At 34.4% G+C, this 26,752-nt stretch overlaps 1 protein-coding gene across 2 annotated transcripts in view; it reads right to left on the reverse strand.

Annotated features, from left to right (window-relative positions):
• The window catches only part of LOC149773607 (E3 ubiquitin-protein ligase rnf213-alpha-like), a 371,427-nt gene that overhangs the window by 186,428 nt on the left and 158,247 nt on the right, over positions 1-26,752 (reverse strand). For both annotated transcript variants that reach the window (XM_089946359.1, XM_089946358.1), the window contains exons 42-48: positions 21,289-21,489; positions 15,945-16,111; positions 14,684-14,906; positions 14,115-14,348; positions 11,604-11,713; positions 5,547-5,684; positions 1,791-1,950 (exon numbers count right to left, since the gene is read on the reverse strand). In XM_089946359.1, the coding sequence (XP_089802485.1) occupies positions 1,791-1,950; positions 5,547-5,684; positions 11,604-11,713; positions 14,115-14,348; positions 14,684-14,906; positions 15,945-16,111; positions 21,289-21,489 (1,233 nt within the window). The remainder of the gene's footprint in view (positions 1-1,790; positions 1,951-5,546; positions 5,685-11,603; positions 11,714-14,114; positions 14,349-14,683; positions 14,907-15,944; positions 16,112-21,288; positions 21,490-26,752) is intronic.

Raw genomic sequence — 26,752 nt, forward strand, 5'->3', positions numbered from 1 at the left:
CTAGTTAAAGACTGAATCATTAGCAGAAGAAAATGCAGGTGGTAAAATACGAACCTCATTGGCACAGTTACCATCTTAAATCGATGCATATTAAATGGGAAATACACCTGTAGTGAAAACAGCAAAGGCATATATAATATTTTACTTCATTTAGAGAACCACGGATTGGTACATATATATATAGCATGAATAGAGTATCAACACCATGTACTCATTTGCAAATCTCATCACATACAATGAATCCACAATACGAGTAATTACAAAAAAAAATGCACACACAGAGATTTAAAATAGTCAATAATGTTGTCACAGGTCATATAGGTCTGAATTCAGTGGATAAACATAGCACAGTCATGAAACAAATGATGAAGCACATTTACTTTTTAGTGTGTTCCAAGTCTATAAAAGTTAGTTTGTATTTTAAGCTGCTGTTGGTAGCATTCATAAGCATTAACTTTTTCCCTGCGAAAAGGAAACTTTCACAAAACATTAAACATGTTCCGGTCACGTTGGAAATGAAACAATCCATTTGATTCTATTGTTTTTTTTTAAAGTTTGGTACTGACTTCCTTTGAAGAAAAGTTCTTTGTTTTTATTTAAGATTGTAGTTGGCTTTCTTTGATGAAAGGTGCATGTGTTATTGAAGTCACCACTAACAGACAGCTTTAAAGAACTAAAGAAATGCTACTTTCATATTGCAGTGGCAACATCAAATAATTGTATTGCATAATTGAGACTGACTTTCTTTCCATTTGCTTAGTATGTTTTCATAACAGTTGGTGCTTCAAAAGTAATGTTTTCTTTGAAATTTCAGCAAACCATTTTATTTGGATACATTTTTCATTTAAAAAAAAGGAATTAGCCATCATTTGGTCGATCGTAGTTACTGTTCTCCATGCCTATTGAATAGACCAACAAGTAAGATGTTTATTTTATTTTTTTTACAGATGTGGTAGCAGAGTGATGCTGCTTTCCATGTATGCATCAGAAATTTAACATAGGGTCAATTCATGTTATAATGGAGTGCTATAGCGGGGTCACACTGGAGTGGTTAAAAGCTTGACCAATGAAACGCAAGATCACTATAACAATATCTATATATATTCAGACTATAGTTCTGAGTCAATACAGTGTATATAATAGTCTAATTTCATGATTATCTATAACATACAAATAGGTCTTACATTCTAATATAAACTTGTAACTATCATAATTTTCTAACTGAGCTGAATAATTTAATTCACCAACCCATTCTTGTTGTTGTTGTTGTAGGGTTTAACGCCATTTTTTCAGCACACGATAGGCTATACATGGCTGCCAGTATTAATGGTGGAGGAAGAACCCGGGAAAACCCCGGAAAGAACCACCGACCCACGAGAAGCTACTGGCAAGCTTTCTCACATACCCACATTGGCCGAATCCGAGACTCGAACCTACGCAGACAGAGGTGAGATGGCAGTGATCCATAACGGAGAACGCTTTAGACCACTCGGCCACTCGGGGCCCCAACCCATTCTTGTAAATTTATGTATATAATACTCTATTTAAATGTATCACTATCATCAATATCATGTCACTCCCATACAAAGCTAAATCCATATCTGTAGAGTAACTGCCTAATACACACTGGCCAAATATTTGATACACTATTTTCCAAATTTCTTAACATCGAATAATTTTTGTGTGTCTTTCCCATTATATGTAAAAGCAGTCAGAACTATCTCTACAAAGTGTCAAAAGACCCAACTGAACTTTGTTTAAAGAATAAAGACATGTGTGTCATCACAAACCTCTACATTGCGGTCCACCATGGTAAGTTTCATGGCAAACGTTTCTATGGGGTTGATGGTGTCCAGTCCCCCAAAATTCCTCTTTATACAGTGAAGAAGCTGCCACCATGTTGGGGGTTTGTTGGTTCGCTCGACAAAGGAGTAGATCATCTTCATGAGGCTGAAACATACGTAATGACAAATAATGACAAATACTGACAAATAATGTAACTGGTTCAATCATATTAGTAGACTTTATAAAACAGGTGAAACTGTCTAAAGAGACCACCCATGGAAAACCCGAAGTGGTCTCTGATGACAGACAAATCTTTAAGAGAGTGTCAGAGCATCTAAAGTATCAACTCATTTTTTGTGGTCTCTCGAGGCAGGTGATATCATGAAAGGTCAGTCTTTACCCAGATGCAGATATCATATACCAATAAGCAGCTAGAAAACTGCTCTTTATTTCTTAATCATACAATGCACTTCTTGGCTGTAGTGCATTAATAGCTAATCAACACACAATACACCACATTCCTAACTCACAGGGCTTCAGAAATGCAGCTAAAATAAATAAATTCCTTTGTATGAGGGCCTAAAGGTAGATTAGTTCTTAGCTAATTATGTTAACCTCTTTAAATAAGGTCATTATTATTATTATTATTATTATTATGAAGTACTAATAACAATATATCAACCTAGCTACCATTGCTGTCATTTTGTGTAGTCAGATCAATGGTATATTTATTTAAAAGTGAAAACCCTATGCTGATAATACCAATAGTTCAGAAGAGTAGAAATAGAAAGACTTTCTAATGGAGACCATGGTGGAAAACAGTCTGATATTTTCAATTAGGCTGGTTGTTTTAAGAGCACATTTAATACATTATAGGCCATAATTTATTTCTAATGGGGCACTACAGATATTATGTACTTCTGAGGGAGTGACAGGTGTAAGGTGAAGTTGTTCGTACTTGCAAAATGCATAACAGCTATAATGTTGGCATACCTCTATGCTACTTTCATGAAATGTGGCTGAAATTTCTTTGGGTATTTTAGTTGTGGAAACTATACATGATCTAGGCACACAGCTAACCAAAATGGCAGCTCCCATGTGCTAAAAAAGTCAGACTTAATTAGTCTAAAGTACATTATCTTTAGCAGTTATTAATATAAGGAAAACAAATTTTGCCAGACTAGACAATACCAGCTTCTGAAAATCCAATGAATGAATTACAAAACATATACAAAGTAGAATGTTAAATGTTATCAGCCTGTTTTTATTAACAATTTACCTTTGAAGTCCAGGAACTGAAAATGTCCAAATGGAACTAGAAGTTTATACAAACGTGCACATTTGAACTAAGACCAACCTAAATTACACCAATCAATCATGCACCAAAATAAAAGGAATTAAAAGTTCTTTGAACAATACCAAAGATATACAAGTTTTATTTTAAAATAGAAATTCATTTTCATTAAAATTCTTATCTTATGCAAAATACAAAATTTACAGCACCAACTAATACATTTACAAATCTCTGTTAATTTTATCTCCCCTTATTTTACTATCTGGATGCCACCAATTTCCTAAAATTAGTCTTTTTTAACCATATATATTTTCACCCTTTTTTTACAGCCTTGAATAAATGTTTTAAATATTTTTTTCGATTAATTTATTCATATATAATGGAGGATTAAGCAATGTCGAGAACAAATGAATAAGTGCTGGCAAAATCAATAATTTGCTAAAAGTTATTTTCAAATATGGGTCATATTCCAACAAACCAGAAGTGTTTGGGTTTCTTTTAACTTCTTTACATAATTCAACTCTAACATATCAACTAAGTTCAAAGAAAACTATTCTTAATAGTTCAAATTTGGAAGTACACCATAATATTTCAATGGCTGGGCATATACTTTCTTTTGAAAATTTGTTCCTTTATATCCAGATGGCTTTAGATTTTGATGCATTACAATGTAAACCAGAAACTGATGCAAAAGTCCTTAAGAGTTCCATTGGTAGATCTAAAAGACTAGAGAGACATTGAATAGCAAAAATGCATCACTAGCTTCCTACCCCAGCTTAAATGGAAAGAAATTTTATTCCTATGATAAATAAGTATGGAGCTAATGGATCTCCTTGACATTCTCTCTCTAGATGAAAGAACAAGGAGACAAGCAAATACTGTTGATGTTGTTCTTTTGCAAATTGCTGCAAAATACTTTGAACCATCAAGAAATAAAATCACCAAAATTAAAACATTTGATATCATTTTCCAAAATGTCAACAAAGTCAAATGCTTCCCAAAATCAATTATTTTGAAGGTAGACTGATATGTTTCATATAGGTAATTAACCAAGCCATATTTCACTAATAACTCTCCCTTTAATAAAACCTTTCTTAGTATCACTTGTAATGGAGAGAAGTACCTTCATAAGACTATTTGCTATTGAAGCTGATGCTATTTTATCAAACACATGTAGTAATGAAATTGATCTCAATTTTTTTAATTCTTCTGGAACACATGTAATAATTCCTGAGAATAAAACTAAAAGTTTTATTTCCATATCTGAAATTTAGAGATCTATATATACTCGCACCCAAACTTTCCAAATTGTTATAACATTAAACAGTAAATCAATCAGAACAAAGACTGGTTTTATTTTCATGACTTCTTAGAACTAAACCACACTTTGAAAAAGGTCAGCTTTTTTCATGGTTTAAGTGTTCATTTGTTTGTAGGTTTATATTTTGTTGTTGTAGGGTTTAACACTATTTCTCAGCACAAGATAGGCTACATATGCAGTATAAATGGTGGAGGAAGACCCTGGGAAAACCCAGCAAAGAACCACTGACACATGAGAAGCTACTGGCAAGCTTTATCATACCCACATTGGCCTAGCCAAAGACTCAAACCCATGCAGACAGAGTTAGTGTTGTCCTTTTGCCATAACACTTTTGCAATGAATTTCCAATAACCATTAACTCTAGACTGTAGAAAAAGACAAAGTTAATGTTGTTGCAGAGTGGTCTGTCTTGTAACCTGAATCTGTGAAATATGAAAATATGATCTCAGCAATCAGGAAATAATCTAATCTAATGAGGAGTGGCGAAAAAAGATTTCAAGATGGCCAGTAATGGTGGCCATGTTAGAGTTCAGATCAGCGTGATTGTTATTGAGATCCAACTATATGTTACAGAAAAGTGCTTCAGTGAAAGCCACAATTTAGTATGATTTCAGGAGAAATAACAAGATTTTCAAGATGGCTTTCATGGTGGCCATAATGGATGTCCACTAGAACTTGGATGATACAGCAACAAAATCTGACAGTCTTCCACTGATGATAAAAAGCAATTACCAAATAGGTGATACCTTATGTGCTTATTGTGAATTATCTTTATGAAAATATATATTTTTTGTTATTTTTCAAACCTGACTTAAACTTTAATTTACCCTGCCCAATGTAGCATTTATTTCCTCTGATCTTGGAAAGCTTAAATATCTCTTTACTTTAAGTGCATATTGAAGAATGTTTGTTACAAAGTCATAACAATTTTGTTACTTTCAAAACAGCTTATTTATCACTAGACACAACATAATAATATTTTACTTGGGAAAACCCATTATTTCTTCCCCGACTGTTTTCCTCACAACTCTTCCTTATCCAATCTTACCTAATCAAAAAAGTGCTTAGGTAAGTAATGTAGGACTACCTTGATTATTCTGAATGTGTAAATAAAGAGACTATATTTTTATTTAAAGAGGTACAAACCTATAGAAATCTCTGAGACCAAAGAATTCCCGAAGTTTGGCTGAAGCTTTTCCAAACAGAGCCAGGTAGGATGTGGCCAGGGGTTCAATGAACGGTTTCACGTGCTTGTAGACATGATTCTTGGTGACACAGATCCCTCTGAAACAAATAACCATAATAAACATTGATAATTCTGTCAAGCACAGTAAGTAACAAAATTATATATATATATATATATATATATATATATATATATGTATTATTAAATTCAAACAACCCTTTTAAGCTTTCTTTACATAAATGTTTTCCAATGCACAACCTAATTACTGCATGAAAAACAATTTGTTAACAGCAAGCCAGGCAGATGGTGAGGTAGACAGATGGATCTATATGACCATTAACATTTGTGCCAAACAGTAAGCATATAAGAACTGCAAGTTACGGCATCACTTAAAAAGAAAATTATCCTTGACTTACAACAAAATGATCAGTAAAACTTGCTCTTATCCTCTGATGAACTTGCAAGCAAAGCAGGTGAAACTAGAAACCAAGCAATTTGCCAAGTTTCTAATAGGCAAGGAATTATTCAAGTTTCTAAAAATCAGGAATTAGCAAAGTTTCTAACCAACTAGAAACTAGCCAAGTGTATGATTAAAAAATATAGTATGAGAGACCCAAGTAAAAGCCCATAACTTTAATAAGGGTAAAAATGTCTTCTTTTAAAAATGTGTCTGTGGTCAAAAGCATGGGTCACAAATGGCTAGCACTGAACACAATGAAGTCAAGTTTTTATCTATGCCTAATTAAAACTTGTGTTCCAGGATCTAGATGACTAATTATTGACATGCCCTGCAAAACATTATTTTTTCAAAATGGTGTCTGAAATAGTGCTACTTCAATGGCTGACTATTACAAATCTCTTATCTACACCCTGCCACCAACTTCAGCCTTATCTTTCCAGTTACATGGGGACCAGACATAAGAATTCATTACACATAAATTAGATCTTCCTGCTATCACTTCATATACAAAATTTAGTAAATAAAAAATCTAAAATGTCACTATTAGTAGATATAGCACCATAAAAATTCTTAATATCTTCAACAGTCTTACATTTGACCCTTTGTAAGTTTTCAAAAAATAAAATGCATTCCATGCTAAAGTGATATATCAGAGACCTTTGATGTGGCATATATGGTGACATTCTTTGTTAAAAAAAATTTACCTTAAATTTTTGGTTCAGGGTCACTCAAGCCAACAAACAATATACTGTCTGGCGGTTTTAAGAATCAAATCCAAAAATAATCCAAGAATTAAAAAGGAGAAGTCCTAGTATTAAAATGTTTAAGTCCCAACTAAAATCTAAGATGGAAGGTGATGACGTATACTATAGTCAATGTAGTACAGATGTGTCTACAATTCTTTGTTAAACCATGTGAAATAAGATTCCAGATTTGAATTCCAAATAAAATTTCAATAAATGTCTTTGTCCAAGAATTCTGTATGAGGACTTAAATATTCCCAGGAAAAGAATTAATCTCTTAGAATCCAAATATTTGAAGAAATACTGAAGTATTAAACTCCAACTAGTCACAACAGAAAAAACACCACCTTGATGTCAAAGTGTTTAAAAGCCCAACTGACTAAATTCTCTATAGAAAAAGGTTATACACTAATTTAACCCTTTACCTCATAGAGCATAGTTACAAAGTGCAGCGAGCTATAAATAGAACACCTGTTACCTAGTTGATCCCATATACATAGGCCTGCCTGTGAACTGTTAAGCAATGTAGTGTATGTTATGTTTAACAGCAATTTTAACCATTTTACATTTTCGGTACACATCTATTATATGTGGAAAAATTTAAGAGTAAAGTCCGATTGTTATAGCTGTGTAATTATTTATCACGGAAGAATTTTTTATGTGCTTTAAAATCTTGAGAGAGCTCGTTCACCGTCACGTCAGTGAGGCTGCATGACCAAACGTAGCTGCCATTTCTCATACACGAAATTTACAAGTTTTTTAGCTGCGTCTACATCACTAAGTCATCTGAATTTGATAATTTATAAAAACAAATTGCTGCCTACATTAATATCAGAGCCTTTACTTAGGTTACTGAATCTTTCATAATTGTGATTCTAATTGTGAATACTTCCTAAGTACTGAATGAAATCCGCGACCGCCATTTGGAGAGTGGAGATTATGACCCAGTTACTTTAAATAGCAGATATCAACCAGTGCATAAACAGCGACCACAGAATCTGATGTAATTGTCATTCGCAGAAATGAATGTAGTATCTAATAGGGGTTTTTCCCTGAAGGTGGTGCTATTACAACTGGCTTAAAATGGCTGATGTTTACAGCTGACGTCAAAAGGCACTTCCATGCAAATTGAGTAGAAGTGTCAAAAGGCGCTTCCATGCAACTGGTGTAGAGGCATCCAAAGATGCTTGCATAAGGTAAAGGGTTAAGATGCAAAACAGATTCACATATGAGGGTCATGTGATCACTTTCTAAACCAGACAGAAGTTTTACATCATGTACTCCCAGTACAGCCTTGATATCACTCTAATAATCACACATGAAGAATGACTTAAAAATTTTTTAAAAAAGTTGCTTACTTTAACTCTTACTAATTCTGTATCAAGGTCAGGAACTAGGTCAGCATTAATATACAAAGTTCTAATAATAGGTGTTTATGAAATAAATAGTCAGGTCAAACGAATTTCTGGAAAATGTCAAATTCCAGTAAACAAAATTACATTACTATAACATGTAATGGAATTTAAAAAAATTAAAACTAACAAACAAATAATTAAATCAAATATAAATTAAATCAAATATACATAACATGTGGCTGAGACAAGACATTATGTGCAGAAACCATTTTTCAGCCACAATAATCTTGACCTTTAGCTTTCCGACCCCAAAATTAAATGATTCTTCTTCCTTTACTGAAATGAAAACTATTACAAAGTAAAATCAGATCTGAAAGCATCAGCTTATGGGTCACGTTCTGGTGACCTTTGAGTTAGTCAAAGCAAATGTAGCTTTCAGACCTTAGCACTGAGTGGATTCATGCCATGACAGGCTGATGCAGTGGTGTTGTTGCTCACGTGAAAGCTGTGTCACCAGAAGCAAAATTAATTCACTACTGCATCCACAGGGAATTATCAATTAAGAGACTGCCCCCAGAGCTAAAGACGGTTTTGGAGGAATCCATGAAATCTGGTAATAATATTAACACCACAATTTAAATTTCAAGAATTTTTGTGGCTTTATTGCTTTATTGAGGGAAGGTTCTCACTCACCTATTCAAGTTGTGAGATGAAGTGAGGATTCTTTTGCTTCAATCCAATTTTCAGTTTTCACAATGCTTCAATGACCTTTCTTGGTTAGCTAAGTTGGCATAACCAGCTAATGTTTTCAGCCACTTAAACGGACTCAACCTAAGTCTTCTGGGAAAAGCCATAAATGTGTTCAAAGTGCAGAACAAAATAGAAGCTATAATCAAGAAATTAGGTCTGTGGTCTCATTGATTGTACCAATCAAAGTATGAATCATTTCCATATCTTTCCGATTTTTTAATCACATCACATTTTGGACAAAGTAAATTGTGACATAAGCGAACACCTGCAAAGCATCTAAGTACAGCTGTGTGAGTACTTTCCTATTCCTGAATCAAGCTATGATAAATCAGAAACCCCTTTGTGAGTACTAATAATGCTGTCCTCTGACATTAAAAGAACAAGACAGCCTAATAGAACTTTCATGAGACAACTCCTTAAAGCTACTCTTCAACAAAAGCACCTGGCTGACTTCTGGTTACGTGCATGTTCTGAGTACCCAGAACTGTCTGGTTAAGGTTGTGAAGTACCTGATGCCTTTTAACACAACATATGTTTGTGAAAGTAGATTTTCTCCCCTTGCTGCATTTAAATCGAAGACTGAAACAAGCTTTTAGTGGAACCAAATTTAAGGTTGAATCTATCATTGCTTCAACAGACAACCAATCTCTGAAAGTTGCAAAACGGCACTCATCTCACACATATAATAATGTTTTTCAAATGCATCTACTTGTTGCGGTGAAGAATAAAATGTGAATTCATTTACAACTGGTACTGAGTTCATAATAGTTTTTGTTATTTTGCATTTCCTCAATTAATAAAGCACACAATTATAACAATTAACACAAATGGGTCTGTAAAATTTCCTGAGGTTAAGAAGGGGTCCAGATACTAAAAAGTTTGAAGCTAACACTTCTCTAGAGTGTCTCTATCAAACTGACATTAAGCAATACAAGCAGTTAGATATACAGTAGTCCCCCTTTTGAATGGCCCCCATGACCAGTGGCCACCCGCTCCTTACAGCCAGAATCTGTTGGCACTGACGAGTTTGTGTTCAAAAGTACCCCTCACGAAAGGCCACCCGGCTAATGCAACCAGCATATTAGTGCAATAATATAAAATTTACCCCTCACAAACAGCCGCATTTTAGTTTAATATGTATCCAGAACCAGTATTTTATTCATAACATGTATTAAATAATCCGATTTCTATTTCCCGATGTCAGGATTTCATTACTGAAAGAAGTGTTGACTAAAGTACATGTACCACTAAGGTTAATATTGCATCATTTATGCCTCACGAGAAGCCACATTTATTCCATAAAGCAGAGAAAGACTCAAATGTTAATCCATACAAAAGGGTAAGTACATGTAATCCAATTAGAATTACTGCTGTGTTATCATAATATGTCCGGTTTAGTCACTCTGCTAATTGTTAAAATTACAATTACTGAATAATAGTAACAGCTGAGAAGTGGCAGTATCGATGTACAATACACAAGTCAGCAGGAAAATGGTTTGATAGCCTTCATGGCTTCCCTTAGTAAGATGTTGAGCTTGTTCACTTTGATAATTAGTGGCTATTACTCAACTGACAATAATTGTACATATTGAAGCCATTTTGGCTTCTCTCACTTAGTGTAAAGAAATGTATAAAAACAATAGGGAACCAGACTACAACTAACGAATCATGTGACAAGATCACTTCCTTTAAAAACAAACGGCAATTTGTTTAGTTGCATAAAAAATTGTTTTACCAGTATTTTAGTTGGCAACATGAATAACTTACTGCAAAAAGATCAACATCTCATCAAGGAAACGAATAATTCTCAGTTTAGAAGAGGAAGTGAAAGTAATTCAACTGGCAAATGGGGGGGAGGCAAGGATTCTTGCAGAAAACTGATGTCGGAAAGACTCCGATAAACAATATCGTGAAACAATTCTGCAGAAGTGGGAAGGTGAAATGGAAAGAGAAAGGAAGATTGTTTGAGCCAAGAGATGTTTGTATCCTGATTTGAATGACAATGTTTTTGAATGGTTTTGCACTGCGCATGCTAAGAAAATTCCACTCATTGGTCGAATGATCCAAAAAAAAGCAATTATTTTGTCAGTTGAAATCGGATATGACAACTTTACCGCAAGTAAGGGATGGCTGCACAGATTTCAAGCCTGACACAATATTAAGTGTTCTGTCCTTAGTGGAGAATCAGCTGATGTTAATAATGAAGTTGTCAAAGATTAGAACAAAAGACTAAATGATATATGCAGGGGATATGACAGTAAGGATATTTTTAATTGTGACGAGACTGGTTTGTTTTTTAGTCTGTTACCAACAGAGTGACAGATGATGTGATCTGTAATATAATTATAAAGACAGCTTTAAAACTATATCGATGGTTATTCATAACATTCTTTTAAAAATGATGAAACAGTTTGTTTTACATTTATTTCACAACATGCATGCATTTTTTAATGAAAATATTAAATGTTTTAGAATAAATGTACTTGTGACTTTCTTCATACGTATTTACTATTCGCATTTGTCATCCCCCTCTAGAATGGCCACCCACATTATAAGGCCACTTCCCTGCTGCAATAGGTGTGGCCTTATCAGAGGGAGACGACTGTAATGCTTCATGAGGCAAGTTTTATTAGTTTCGGATGTCTAGACAGGTTGAAATTATTGGGCTTGAAATGATGGTATGAAATTTATCAAAAGAATCAAACTAACTCTGCAGTGTTCATCAGTTCTTCCAAGTCGGGTACCTCCCTCTGCACCAGAATTCCACGATTCATCTTAGCAGGGTCCAAAGCCCAGTTGGAGATCCCAATAAATGCAACCTGTGGAAATAAATATTTCTTATACAAAATGATACAATAATACAAAGATAAATGTGTGGAATAAGACATAAAAAGAAACTTGAGCTATCAGAGATGATTGCCTCACAAAGAGGCCAATTTATACATCTGCACAGCAGGGCCTTAAACAGATGATTGTTATGGAAAAAAGGGAGTGTATCCAGCAGCAATGGGCCATAACTGTACAAAATGATAATGTTAAATGCTAGCAATTGAATTCAGGCTAGAGTTCAACAATTTACAACTACCCATAAACTCAGCTTCATATGCTGTATGATCCTCATGTGCAAAACCATTGTTGGGAATAATTAATGTATATACTCACGTATAAGCCAAATAATTTAGCAAAAAAATAAAGCGCCGGAAGAAGAGGTATCAGCGTATTCGCAGGCCAATGTCTAAACTTGACAGATTTTAAGTCTTTTTGTTGACTACTGTAATGGCTGTAAATCCTGGGACACAAAAAAATAAAAAAATTTCTGAGTCCTAAGACATATCCATGTAAAAAAAAAAATCATTTTCTGTGTCCCAACATTTTTAAACTGCCATAAAGTACTATGATTGATTTTGCTATTATTTTTGCAAACATATTAGATGTAGATTTTGTTTTTTTCATTGTTTCAACCAAACTGCATTCTTTCAGATAACATTTCAGCTAGTCTTTAATAGCTGTTTCAATTATGAAGAATAACACTCACAAGTTACTCATTTTCAATGATATAAGTGATCCTACAAACTGAGGTAATATTTATGAAAATGCATGCATGTTTAATTGTACAAGGCACATAACCAGCATAACTTACATGTTCATAAAGAGTGGTAATAATAAAGGCTAAAATTCTCATTATACTCAACCAATCATCATCAATCAACTTTAGTTCTGTGTTTTTGGCTGAACAATATCAAAACTTTCCGCACAATGGAAAGCTTGATGTTTCAGCATTTCCTTTGTTGATAGTTTGCCTAATTTGTCTTTCGTTTTCCGACAGTAATACTGGCCAGTTAATCATTAAAACCCTGAAGCTGGTTTGTGTTAAGAGGGAATTTTGACTGGCAACTATACCAGTACATTGATGTTGAATTGCCTTTCATTCCATAATATTAGCACAATTACCATAGATTTGTAAAACGAGGTGTAAGGCATACCTGTAAGTATTTCAAATTCCAAGCAGGGAGACTGAATAAAAAATAGGAAGATTGGGACCTAAAATCGGGAGGTTTTTGTGGCGTTTTTAAAACCTTGTTTTCACTAAATATTGACCAATCTTAGGGTTCCAATATGCACAGCTTTTCCCTGTAACGCTCCTTATTTTCCCCCAAGACATGCCCTATTTTCATATTCAGGTCAGCTGTGGCCAAAGAGCACAATAGATAAAGGTTAGTCTTAAATAAACAAGCATCAAAGCCAGTGCAACTAATTAAAAGTTAATCCTGCTTATCGATGCAACTATTTTGTGAAACCGATTGGTCTTCCGTCATAATTTTAAAAAAACATGTTCTACACTACTGAGTGTTATGCAACCATCAGCAATTGATTGGCAAGGAAAGGATTCCCAATTTTGGTGAACCAAAAGGGACCTAAATAGGCAGCCTCTAGTTACCATACATGTGACAACTATTTTCCCCTCGTATATCTGACCTTATTTCCTTAGTGTCAACTAGTAAGGCATTTAGTATTGTTTACTATGAACATATGTAGTCTGAATTAGTCTTTTGAGGACACATATGCTGCATGTTATGTATTTTCATTCCTTCTTTTAATTTAACAATGGTAATTAACATTCGTATATACGGTATAAAAATGCCAGGTGTTCACTCGTGTAAGTTTCTTTCGTGGGAATGGTGCTATAGCATATGGAGTTAAGCATTCTTAGTGATCATTCTTGGGATTTAAATTATTTGTCGACAGTTTTATTGTTCTGGTTTATTTTTTGCTCTGGTTTATTTTATGATATTTGTATTCTATTAAAGGTTTAAAAAAATCGTAAATTGTACGTGTTTAAACTTAACATTCTATTTGCTAAAGAAGTGAATTCTTTGTAGTAAAGTAACTATTTTGTCACTTTGTCACAACAATATTCACAAGTGATACAACAAAACATGGCTTCCATGGATTGCATACAATATATCTATTTGTGTAGGTCTTTTCTTTTTAAGGATAAATGAAAATCGAAGACATAATGTAATAATCAGGAGTTCTCTGCAAAAATATGGAAATATGTGTTTGAACCGAGACTTGAACTCATGAAGACAGAAGCGAGATATGTGTGATCTGTAATGGCAGGAACCTTAGACCACTCAGGCACCTGGAGCCCCACAGCTGGGTGAGTAGTAGGTGTGTGTAAAATAAATGTTACCACTGGGAGAAATAAATCTGGCCTGCCTTTTTGTGTGGCAGTGGTTCCTCATCTCCTTGGCAACCATCCTCTAGGAGAGGATGCAGCGTCTTCAGAGGCATTCTGGGACTGTCCTCTGCAAGCCCAATTTCATCCAGAACAACCACGGACACAAATCTATTTAGGTCCTTGTCCTTCTGAAACTGTGCACACTGACGGAAAGTTCCCACAATTCCATCTGGTGTTGATAGAGGGCTGCACTGGAAAGATACCATCTGGACCTGGAATTAGGAATATAAAGTGTGATGCTACAATGTAAATAATATTACAAATCTGCGTTATTTCTTAGACATTTCTGTCATATTTTTGAGTCAACAATGAAGAATAATAACTTTTCAATATATTTTGTAAGGTGCCTACAATTTAAAAAAAAAAAAATTTTATTTCTCATAAAACATAACAATATTAGTGCATAAATTGTACTTTGTATTAACAAGTTGGATGCATAGTTATTTTACTGACTTGTTTTGTATCATGTCTGAATATCTGTACATGTCTTACAGGTACATGGGAGTGGCAGATATAAAAAAAAAGATGTGATAATTCAATGATAGACCTGTTTAAATTCTTTGAAGAGATCTTTATGGGCTGCATTCCCTTGCATGGCATCTGCCACAATGGTCTTGGCCAGGGATTTGGAGCTTCCTGGTTTTCCGACAAGGAACAGAGGGATTCGCAGCTCAACACTAGTCACCATCATGAACACATTCTCCTTAAGAGCCGTGTTCCTGGCAATGTTCTTCTCCAGTGGAACGTTTTCTAAGAACACATCCTGGCATCTGTGAATTACAATGTGTACACAAATGACCAAAATATGCTGCAGGTACAACCTGAACATATTAAGAGAAAAACTCACTCATGAACTGCACTGATACTACACATTATAATGGAGCATCTGACATTGTTCCCTGGGAACAGTTAAAATTGTACATCACTAAGCATTCAGTAAAATGTCCCAGTTTCTAGTAATATGCATTATTTGTTAGTGCCCTGTTAAAGAAAATGAAGTGGCTATTAGAATGTACCAATCCAAGTGCATGCCTGCACATAATTTATACTGACTAAATATTTTTTCTAGTATTTCAATTACAAATCAACTAAAAAATTATCTTTCCTATATTTTCTGAAATAAATAATAATGCAGCCAACACTAAAATGTATTTCAATTACAGATGGGTATCACTAGCCATGTTGTATAACAATACATATCATGATAATGCCATGTTGTATAACAATACATATCATGATAATGGTATTCAATACAACATATATTGCAATATTGCTTATATGAATAAACATGCATATCCAAGCATATCTGGCATGTTCTTCTAAATGTTTATCTATACATATATATTTCAAATCATATATGTTCCGCTTATCTCAATACCTTTGGAGCATTAAAGGTTCAGAATCTTGTTTATTCATCTGTATAAATCCTACAGTAATATTGTAAAATACAGCATAACACTAAATAAAGCAGCTGAGCTGAGTTCTCAAAAATCACTTATGTGACAATTTTTCAATAAATTCCTCAAAAATGGTCCACAGGAGAAAGAAAAAAAAAAGAAAACTTGATTATACATCTCCACCAGCTACATATCTATTCTAAAACATTTCAACAAAATCCTGCAAATAGTATAGGGAAAATACTAATGACGGGCATTTTCCAAAAAACAAATAAGAAATACAAAAAAAATGAGCCTGAGTAAAGCAAAGTAAAATCTTATTGTGCACCAAAAACATTCTGCCCAAACCAGATCAGGTTGGCTGCTTGGTATGTTTCTAAGAAAGTAAAATAACAAACAAAGTAAACTTACACAGAAATATTCTGTTCTATCTGATCATGCCCACGTGGGAGATGACAAGGAGCCCTGAAAAATGGCGCAACATGTTTTCTGTAATCTTCTCTGTTCTTCAGGCAGGCATGGTAACAAACACCAAGAGCTAGGACCAAGGACCGAGTTACATCATCAAGCATATCATTCTACACAAAAAAATAAGGGAACATTTATTATTTTATCAAGTGAAGGTCTTGATTTAATAACTGATGTATTAGTGTGCATCAACAAAACAAAATATCATAGTATGTCTTAGTGCAACACACAAAAAGACTATCACATTCAACTAACAATCTATACTAATTTAGCGGACACTACTGTAAATGCAACAGTTCAATGAAATATGATTCAACATTTGACTTTGCAGATTGAATATATATGAACATGCAAATATGAAAACAGGATGTAATGATGATAAATGTAGTATGGAGACAACCTCACCGAGGGCCCTTATGCATGATGTAGTATGGAGGCAATCTCATTGAGGGCCCCTTTGTATGATGTAGCATGGAGACAATCTCAATGAGTGCCCTTATGCATGATGTTGTATGGAGACAATCTCATTGATGGCCCCTATGATGTAGTATGGAGACATTCTTAATGAGGGCCCTTATGCATGATGTAGTATGGAGACAATCTCAATGAGGGCCCTTATGCATGATGTTGCATGGAGATAATCTCATTGATGGCCCCTATGATGTAGTATGGAGACAATCTCAATGAGGGCCCTTATGCATGATGTTGTATGGAGACAATCTCATTGAGAGCCCTTATGCATGATGTAGTATGGAGACAATCTCATTGAGGGCCCCTATGATGTAGTATGGAGACAATCTCAATGAGGGCCCTTATGCATGATGTTGTATGGAGACAATCTCATTTAGGGCCCTTATGCATGATGTTGTTTGGAGACAATCTCAATGAGGGCCCTTATGCATGATGTTGTATGGAGACAATCTCACTGAGGGCCCTTATGCATGATGTAGTATGGAGACAATCTCAATGAGGGCCCCTAAAAATGATGTAGTATGGAGACAATCTCATTGAGGGCCCTTATGCATGATGTAGTATGGAGACAATCTCATTGAGGGCCCTTATGCATGATGTTGTATGGAGACAATCTCAATGAGGGCCCTTATGCATGATGCTGTATGGAGACAATCTCATTGATGGCCCCTATGATGTAGTATGGAGACAATCTCACTGATGACCCTTATGCATGATGTAGTATGGAGACAATCTCAATGAGGGCCCTTATGCATGATGTTGTATGGAGACAATCTCATTGATGGCCCATATGATGTAGTATGGAGACAATCTCACTTAGGGCCCTTATGCATGATGTAGTATGGAGATAATCTCAATGAGGGGCCCCTTTACATGATGTAGTATGGAGAAAATCTCATTGAGGGGCTCTATGTATGTAGTATGGATACAATCTCATTGAGGGGCCCTATGCATGTAGTATGGAGACAATCTCACTGACAGCCCATATACATGATGTTGTATGGAGACAATCTCAATGAGGGCTCTTTGCATGATGATATAAATATAATTAATATGAAAATAAAAGAAACATGTTTAACATAGGTCACTTAAATGTACAAGGTATAGTGGGAAAAACAGACAGAAACAAGTTCACGCTGTTTTCCAAGGAGAATTATATATAAATGCTTTAGGACTCACTGAAGCCAAATTAAATTATAACTACAGTGATAATCTATTTCATTGTCAAGGCTTCGCATAAAGCATTATGCAGTGACAGAGTTACAACATGGAGAGGTCCTGCTGTATACATTGCAGAAGACATAATGCAGAAAGGCAAAGTGACTTGCAGACACAAGAAACTGAAAATATTCTGGTGGACATTTCTCAAAATAATGCAAAGTAATTCCTAGATTTCATTTACAAGCAACCTTTATCCAGAGAATTTGGAATGGTAATTTTTAGAAATAAACAGGAAATATTCTTACGTAGGAGAAATAAATGTATATACTAGGTGATGTAACCAAGGACTTACTCAATACTTAGACAAGAAACAATATAGTAGAATAATTTAAAAATCATTAAGTCCAGCTTGTAAAAAAAATTAACCCACAAGGGTAATAGAAATATCAAGCACTTTAATTGGTCACATTCATGCCAACCTATCAGACAATGTGGCAAATGTCAATGCACAAAATATTGGTCTTAGTGATCACTATCTTACAAATAAGAACAAATACAGAAAAAATGTGTCACTTACAGACCATACAAATATTTCAAGAACATTTTCTGAATCACCTAAACAAATTTCTATGGAACATAATCCAAATTTATATGATGTCAATGAACCTTTGTGGGTGTGGACTGACTTATTTACAAATGTCATCTCTAAATATGCACCACTGAAAATACACAGGTTAAAGTATGCAATCCAGGTCAACTGGCTTACATTTGAAATGACAGATGCCCTGAAAACATGACACCAATTGAAGGACATGGGCAACAATGCATACTATAAAGTATGGAGAAAAAATAGCAAGTATGACTGAAAAAGCTAAAATCTTATTATCAATCAACGGCTGAAAACAAAAAGAACAACTCTAATTCTATTTGGAAAGTTTTCAATAAACTCAATGAGTTTAAAATCTAACACATATCTGGTAAATGAAACTACTATTCAAAAAAGTTTAACTGAACATGATACTGAAAAAGCAACAAAACTTGTTCATATTGGTCAATGTTTCATGAAAATATCCATTTCAATTTTTTCTGAAAGTATAACATTCACAATCAATTTAAGTATTGCAACCACATCTGTCACCAAAATATGGAAAACTGAAAAGTACTGCCTATTAACAAATCGGTTCTAAGGAAGATGCAGGTAACTACTTACTAATCCTGATACTCTTAGGGATCATTCAAGATGATGCATAGGTCATGTGACTGGTCAGTCGTTACAGAGGTCACAGAAAATAAGATGAGAGATGGGGAATGGGTGAGTGGGCATGTGATCCATAAAAGTACTACAGTTCATTGATATAAAAAATCAAGGGTTTGCCTTCTTTGGCTAGAAAGTGATGCCAGAAACAAAACCACTGTGCAGGAGGGACACCTCAAAGGAAATTTACAAGCCAGTGAAATGAAAGCATTGTAAGTATTTTAACACAATATCTTGTTAAACACTCACTTAGGGCCTGGGTACTTCTGATGCCATTCTATGGCTTTTTATCAAGTACATTTTTAAATAAAATACCATATTCCTGAGTCATACACAGTTTGAAATATATGTTGCTCTGCAAACCGAAAGTGCAAATTCATTAATGGTTTTGTAAACATATACATTGATTTAAAATCACAATTTTAAAAGTTAGTTACGATAGATATTTTTGGTCAACGTTCACATTTTTAATATAAAATAAAATAAGAAAGAATTCTTATTCTGAGCAATACAAAATAGTCTATGAAGTAACAGCAATTGTTAAAATGTGGAACCAGAGATAGGCGGAATTAACACATTGTTCATTTTCAATAAATATTTATAATTATGTTTTTAAATTGATAAACACTATAGATCAATTTTCTGTTCTTCATAATGACAATATTCAGACTGATCTTTACCCTAAAAATGGCCTGAATTGGATTATTTCCAAATTCTGTAAACTGGTTTCATTTTGACCTCTTGTTTGCCTATACTCAATATGAAAATTTTAATTTGAATACCAAGTGTCACTACATGAGAATCTTCCCTAAAGTAAATGTTCTGACTGTGATAATACAACAGTACTTTTTATAGTCCAGCCTAAAAAATAAATAAAAAATTGTACCACAATTTTGAAATAAATTTAGTGTAAATATATAACATTAGGTTTATATAATCTGATTCCTTGATATAAAAATCAGCTTTTCATAAAATGAATTTTTTTTTTAAACCCAATTTATGTCCTACTGTTTATCTTGCATGGTCAATCAGTTTCTTGAATAAAATCCATGTGAAATGGGAAGCTGGTTCTTAGTCTTGGATGCAGTGCATCATCTGCTATTATGGTAGCAGCAATGACCAGTGCACTGAAACTTTGTTGTAGGAAGGAATCACTGTACACTTAGTTCACTATATAATAAACAGTGCCAACCTTAGTCCCACTGTCATTTGCAAGAAGGGAACAACTTGAACTCATGAAAACTCTAAAAAAAACTTCCTTAGCAGATATAACAACAAACTGACAATCACTTAGGACTTGCATATTGACCATTCACATGACCTATGTGTCATCTCATGTGATTACTTAGGGTATGAAAGGTTCAGTGAAATACGACTTGAAGTGACCTACTTTTATGATGAATTTGAAACACTCATCAAGAAGCATTCCTGCAAAAAGTTTCATGATTTCATGTATGTAATTTTAATTTGATGATTTATAAGAAAAGTCTGAGAATAAACATGAAACATAAAATGAAACAAAATTAAAAAAAAACCCATGAAATACTGGCTCACTGACCTTCTTTTACGAAGAGGGTACACTACTCATCAATATGTGTTGTCTCAACAAGTTTCATGATTCCAGATGTAACAATATGTATATTGGATACAAAGCACATGAGCTAAATGCAAAGACTTCACAAAGAATGTACATCCATTAGAAAACAAAGCAAAACAGACTACAATACAGAAATGCACAGCCACCTTGAATTTCTGGTGTTTTGTATGTAGAGAGTGATGATGATGATGGTGGTGGTGGTGGTACATCAAAGGCCTATTTCACATCAAAACACAACTAAATCAGACTACAAGATACAGACAGAAATGCACAGGCACCCTGAACTTTTGTTGTTCGGTATGCAGATTTCCTGATGATGATGTTGAAAAAGGATGATGAAGTATCAAAGACCTATTTCACATCAAGTACTTGAACTGATTCAACAGTATGTTTTATTTAGTGTGTGTGTGTGATTTGGATTTTAACATAGCTTTAACAATTTTTCAGTCATATCGCTACAATGTATGCAGTGTGGCAGTTTATAGTGATGTCTAGCACTGGGGCATCATGCTGCAGACATGTAGCATGATGTCCCACCCAGTCCTGACACCATGCCGACCAGTCCTAACACTAACCACTTACTGATGTGTGCCAAGCGAGGCATCTGTTAGTACCATTTTTGTAAGTCTTTGGTATGACTTGGCCAGGGATTGAACCCACGACCTACCACATCTGAGGCGGATGCTCTATCCACTAGGCCACTGGAGCGGTGTTTTTATTTAGTATATGATGAGGTCTCAAGTCTATGATGACATTTTAAAGATTAAGATTAAACCAGTGTCCACATCTGTATAAATTCTTACTCTTTCTTGAGTCTCATCTTCTAGCTCATCCTCCTCATCTTCATCATCATCATACTCCATGTCCTCTCCATCCCCAGCATAAGGCATGATTTGATCCATTCTGTCAAACAGAGTTCTCCCATCTTGACTCTGTGCATAGAACCAGCTCATTACATTCAGAACACGTTCCACATCTCGTAAGGACACAAAGCTGCACTCATCCTGAAAAAATGAAAGTAAGTAAAATGCCTGGATATACATCAATCAATATTAATGTTAAGACAACATCAAGAAATATTCATACAAAATTTGCACAAAGGTTTTAACATCCTAAAAAACTGAAATATTTATCTCTAACATACTGTTGTCTTGAACAAGCAATATAAAAGTACATGTAATATAATATACTGGTATATGCAACATAAATATTATATGAACATGCAAATGAATACACAGGTACATGTAATATGAATATACAAGTACATGTAATATAATATACTGGTATATGCAACATAGATATATATGAACATGCAACTGAATACACAGGTAAATGTAACATGAGTGTACATGTAATATAATATGCTGGTATATGCAACATAGATATATATGAACATGCAACTGAATACACAGGTAAATGTAACATGAGTATACATGTAATATAATATACTGGTATATGCAACATAGATATATATGAACATGCAACTGAATACACAGGTAAATGTAACATGAGTATACATGTAATATGCTGGTATAAGAAGCATAAATACATATGAATATGCAACTGAATACACAGGTACATGTAATATGACTATACAAGCACAATCAAACCCGTCTAGAGCAACCACCCATAGGAAAAGGCAAAGGTGGCCTTTGTAGACACATGTCCTCTGAAGGCAGGTTCAGCTCTCCAACTTGGTTCAAGATAAATTTATGTACTATGAACAGAATAGCTCTAGCATTATTAATAGTATTATTATTATTTCTAGCATTATTAATAGTATTATTATTATTATTATTAGTAGCAGTATTATCATTATTGATTCACATGTATTATTATTAGCAGTAGAAGTATGATACATCTATTTAGTGTAGCTATTTGGCAAAAATAAAAATAAAAAAATTAATAAAATAAATTCCACACAAGGATACAGAATCCTTACTTAATCACTCATGTACATTAAATCATAACTAAGTCTAAAAGGTCTTTGAGCTTTATTTGTTTTGACATGCCAATGACAAGAGGTGTTATCTTCTTTCCCGCAGAGAAATAACATTGTGTGCATTTATCAGTACCAGACTATGCTTGTCATTTAATGTCATATAAAATCAATATACCCCCATCAAACTAAGAAAACTTCAACTGCGTACATACAATTTTCTCTCTCTCATGCAAACACTTTTATCACATCCTCAGTAGAAACAAATAAAATTGCAACTTGACCACTTAACTCTAGTTGTGACACACACTATGTTAGGGCAGCTGGAATAATTAGGCATAAAAACAGTTGTTCACACTTTAAACAACTGTTGGATTAAGCAGTTGCTCAAACTCACCAAAATCAAATGACAGTCGGCTTTTGTTTGTGACCTCTGATGGTTAGGGAATGAAAGAAACTTAATGAGGCTGTTGTTAGTAGCGCCTAACCATAAGGGACATCACCAGTACAGCGTACCTCTGTTCATCAAACAAAACAAGTTTAATTTGCATACTTGATTAATTTGCCACTAATGATATTCTCCAGTGAACGCAGAAGACAGGGTGAAACCACTGTTTGTTTTAGAAATGCCACAGAAGACAAGTTAGTGTTGATTACATGACAATCATATATAGGAAATTTGCCTGGGGAGAAATTAGAATGGTTATTGTGACCAGGTGTCTCCGGAACTCATGTGACCATTAGAAAAGGTTTGGCTGTGTGTGTGTGTAACGTAAATGCAACATGAATATACCAATATATGTAATATAGATAAACATATTATCTGTTACATGAATAAACAAGAGTAATTGACATGAATAAGCTGGTGTATGTGTTATGTTGTTGTTGTTGTTGTATGGTTTAACGCCATTTTTCAGCACACGATAGGCTATACATAGCGGCCAGTATTAATGGTGGAGGAAGAACCCAGAAAAGCCCAGAAAGAACCACCGACCCACGAGAAGCTACTGGCAAGCTTTCTCACATATCCACATTAGCCGAATCCGAGACTCGAACCCACGCAGACAAAGGTGAGATGGCAGTGATCCGTAACGGAGAGCGCTTTAGACCACTCGGCCACTCGGGGCCCCGTATGTGTTATGAATAAACAGATATGTGACATGAACAAACAGGTATATCTGATATGAATATATATATATATATATATATATATATATATATATATATATATATATATATATATATATATATATATATATATATATATGTATATATATGTGTGTGTGTGTGTGTGTGTGTGTGTGTTTGTGTGTGACATGAAACAACAAATGACTATTATATGAACAGTCAAAGTCAAATCACTTTTAACAGATTCTTTTCACAGCACAAGTCATTATTTTCACCAGACACAAGCAAACTCAACTAGGTCATCCGTAAATTTATTGCATAAACCTTTTCCCACCATAAAAGAGGCATGTATATACAGTGTTACGCATCTCTATCTGTCCATCCAAATATCCAATTGTGCTGAGGTCAGTTTTTAGTCATTGTCATTGAGCACTTGTGTTGAGGTCAGTTTTTAGTCATTGTCATTAAGCACTTGTATTGAAGACATTTTTTGTTGTATTATACACCCAGCATGCATCACAAAGTTTTCTGTACTGGATGAGACACTCAAAATGGTCTAATCATAGTAACAGGTTTTCCTCCAAATTGCTCATCTGATTGGAAAATATCCATTAATTGATTCAAACACATGTCTAATATCATGTGACATAGTGTTTGTGAAAAGTGACACAAAAGAGTAGATTGGGACTTGATGGAGATGGCAAAAATACTCAAAAGGTTGGAATGATTTTTGACTGAAATAAATAAAACAGGATGCAAAAAATAAGTTTAGATTGGACTTATTTGAGCAAATATGTTATGAAGAATCAAATAGGTTGTAGTGTCCTGTCACAGTCAGTGCACTAAAAAAGTGAACATTTGATGGAAAGTTTTATGCATTTTCTTCAATGGTCTTATTTATCATGGAGCAAGAGATGGAAAAGTTCGATTTGAAAATTTAAATTTGTTGAGATCCATCTTCTAAAGGGGTCTTTGCCACATTGGGCCTTCCAAGGTGGTCCTCATCCATGGCCCCAGCCTGGAGATCTGGGTCTTGCAAAACAACTTTTGCTGTCGAGTCAGTTCTTTGATCAACTTTGTGATTGGCTGCACTTACAGTAATATAAAAAAGCCTATTGTTTTCTGGGTTCTAAATGTCAGAGGTCAAACTCTAATATGAAAATTATGGTTTCTACATATTAGGCTTCAGTTTAGGAATGCACACCTTGACTAAAGGTCCAGGTCATTGAAACACACTGATCAGTGATCAACTATTCCTATATAAATGACTATTACTGGTAAAATTATTAAAACCCAGTTGTTGTGGATTTGTTAAATGCCAGGCCTACCCAGGTCAGCTACATCTGTGTGAACTAAAAAGAAGAAACACTGGCTCCCATTTCTTTGGCAATATACAGCCAATAACATGTACCAATAAAACTAATCAACAGTTTCAAAAGAAGTTATGAAAAGTTGACCTATTTCAGTAACTCAGTGGCCTTTGAAAATGAAATGTGTGTATATGTGATTTGGATTTTTAACATAGCTTTAAAAACATTCAGTCATATCGCTACAATGTATGCAGTGTGACAGTTTATAGGGATGTCTAGCACTGGGGCATCAAGCCACAGACATATAGCAATATGTCCCACCCAGTTACATTATCCTGACACCAGGCTAACCAGTCCTAACACTAATCTCTTAATGCCGAGTGCCTAGCAAGACAGCTCTTAGAACCATTTTTATAAGTCTTTAGCATGACTTGGCTAGGGTTCGAACCCATGACCTCCAGCATCCAAGGCAGATGCTTTCACCACTAGACCACCAAAGCAAGTTGTTAAAAGGACTTGCCATTTTAAATCCAAGTGGCCATATTAATGGTAAATCAGCATCATTGCAACAAATCTGAAAAGCCTTTAATTATTACCAGAATACAATACAATTTGGTCAATTTCTGCTCAGCAGTTGAAGAGAAGTCATGTAAAATGGCAGTCATAGTGGACGGTGGATTGGGCATCTTCTGCGAAAATTAAAAGCCCTTTATATCAGGATGCTTTCTGTTAAGTCTGGTCATATTCTGTTCGTCAGGTTCTTCTAATTTTGGTAACAGTGGCTATATTTTATGACCAATCAGCATCTGCTGTACCAATATAAAAAGCCCCTGAGCCAGGATGCTGTGTCAAATTTGTTCAAATTCACATAAGCAATTTTTAGAAAAAGAAAACTCTCTCAACTGTTTATTTTTTCTTCCATTTTTAGTAATAGTGGTTATTTTTGAAGGTCGATTGACATCATTTGTTTAAATTTGAATGGTTTTCATGCCAGGATGCTTAATATCAAGTTTAGTAAAGTTTTGTAAGCAGTTTTGGAGAACTCATTTAGAAGTTGTAAAAACTGCACACATTCAATGCCAGAATGCCTTCTATCAAAACTTATCCCTTTCTGTTAAGGGCTGTTCCAGTAAAACATATACCCCCCAGGGGGAAGGCACTTTCAAATTTAACCACCCCACAACAGAAGCAATTTAAAAAAATTATAATCCACTGTCAGATGTGTTTTAATCGAGAAACACTGTCCCCTACAGAAGTATATTTTTTAACATAATTTCTGGCTATGGGTTAGTGGGCGGTAGAAGCAATTTTAATATTGGGTTGGGGACAGAAGCGATTTAAATGACAGCTGGCTGGAGGTAATCTACTGAATTCATATACATCATATAATCTACTGCATATTTTTATTTATATTCATTCATTATAATCAGTCTTTTGTCCTTTTGTTTTTGTGGCAGCCAAGTATGTCTCTGATACTGTGAAATTCCAGATTTTCATGGTGGCTTATTATTTGTAGATGTCATTGATCAGTCCCTTAAAACCTACTAATTTAACATCCATGAATACAGATTTTATAATAGATATTTTCATTCTAATACAGAAATCATGAATTTGTATCCTTACTAAACTCTGTGTTTCCTAAAGTGATCAATATGTCTTGCTATTTTTCTTTGTTCTCAGGCATGCTGCTTTTGATTAGAATAATAGTTAAATCTTGTATTGCTTTAAATGTGTGGTCAGATTCTATGATTCATTGTTATTATTTTTTCCAATAAATGTTTTGGCAAACTTTTATGATTTGTCAGAGAAAAAAAACAATGATGCCTGTTGAAGTGATGTTGCATCATTTGTCTACTTTTCATTTCTTGTAAGAACATCTTTTTCAGTTAC

This window comes from Sinohyriopsis cumingii, unplaced genomic scaffold, assembly GCF_028554795.1.
Source record: "Sinohyriopsis cumingii isolate HCF-2022 unplaced genomic scaffold, ASM2855479v2 utg000624l, whole genome shotgun sequence".
In the NCBI taxonomy this organism is placed as follows: domain Eukaryota; kingdom Metazoa; phylum Mollusca; class Bivalvia; order Unionida; family Unionidae; genus Sinohyriopsis; species Sinohyriopsis cumingii.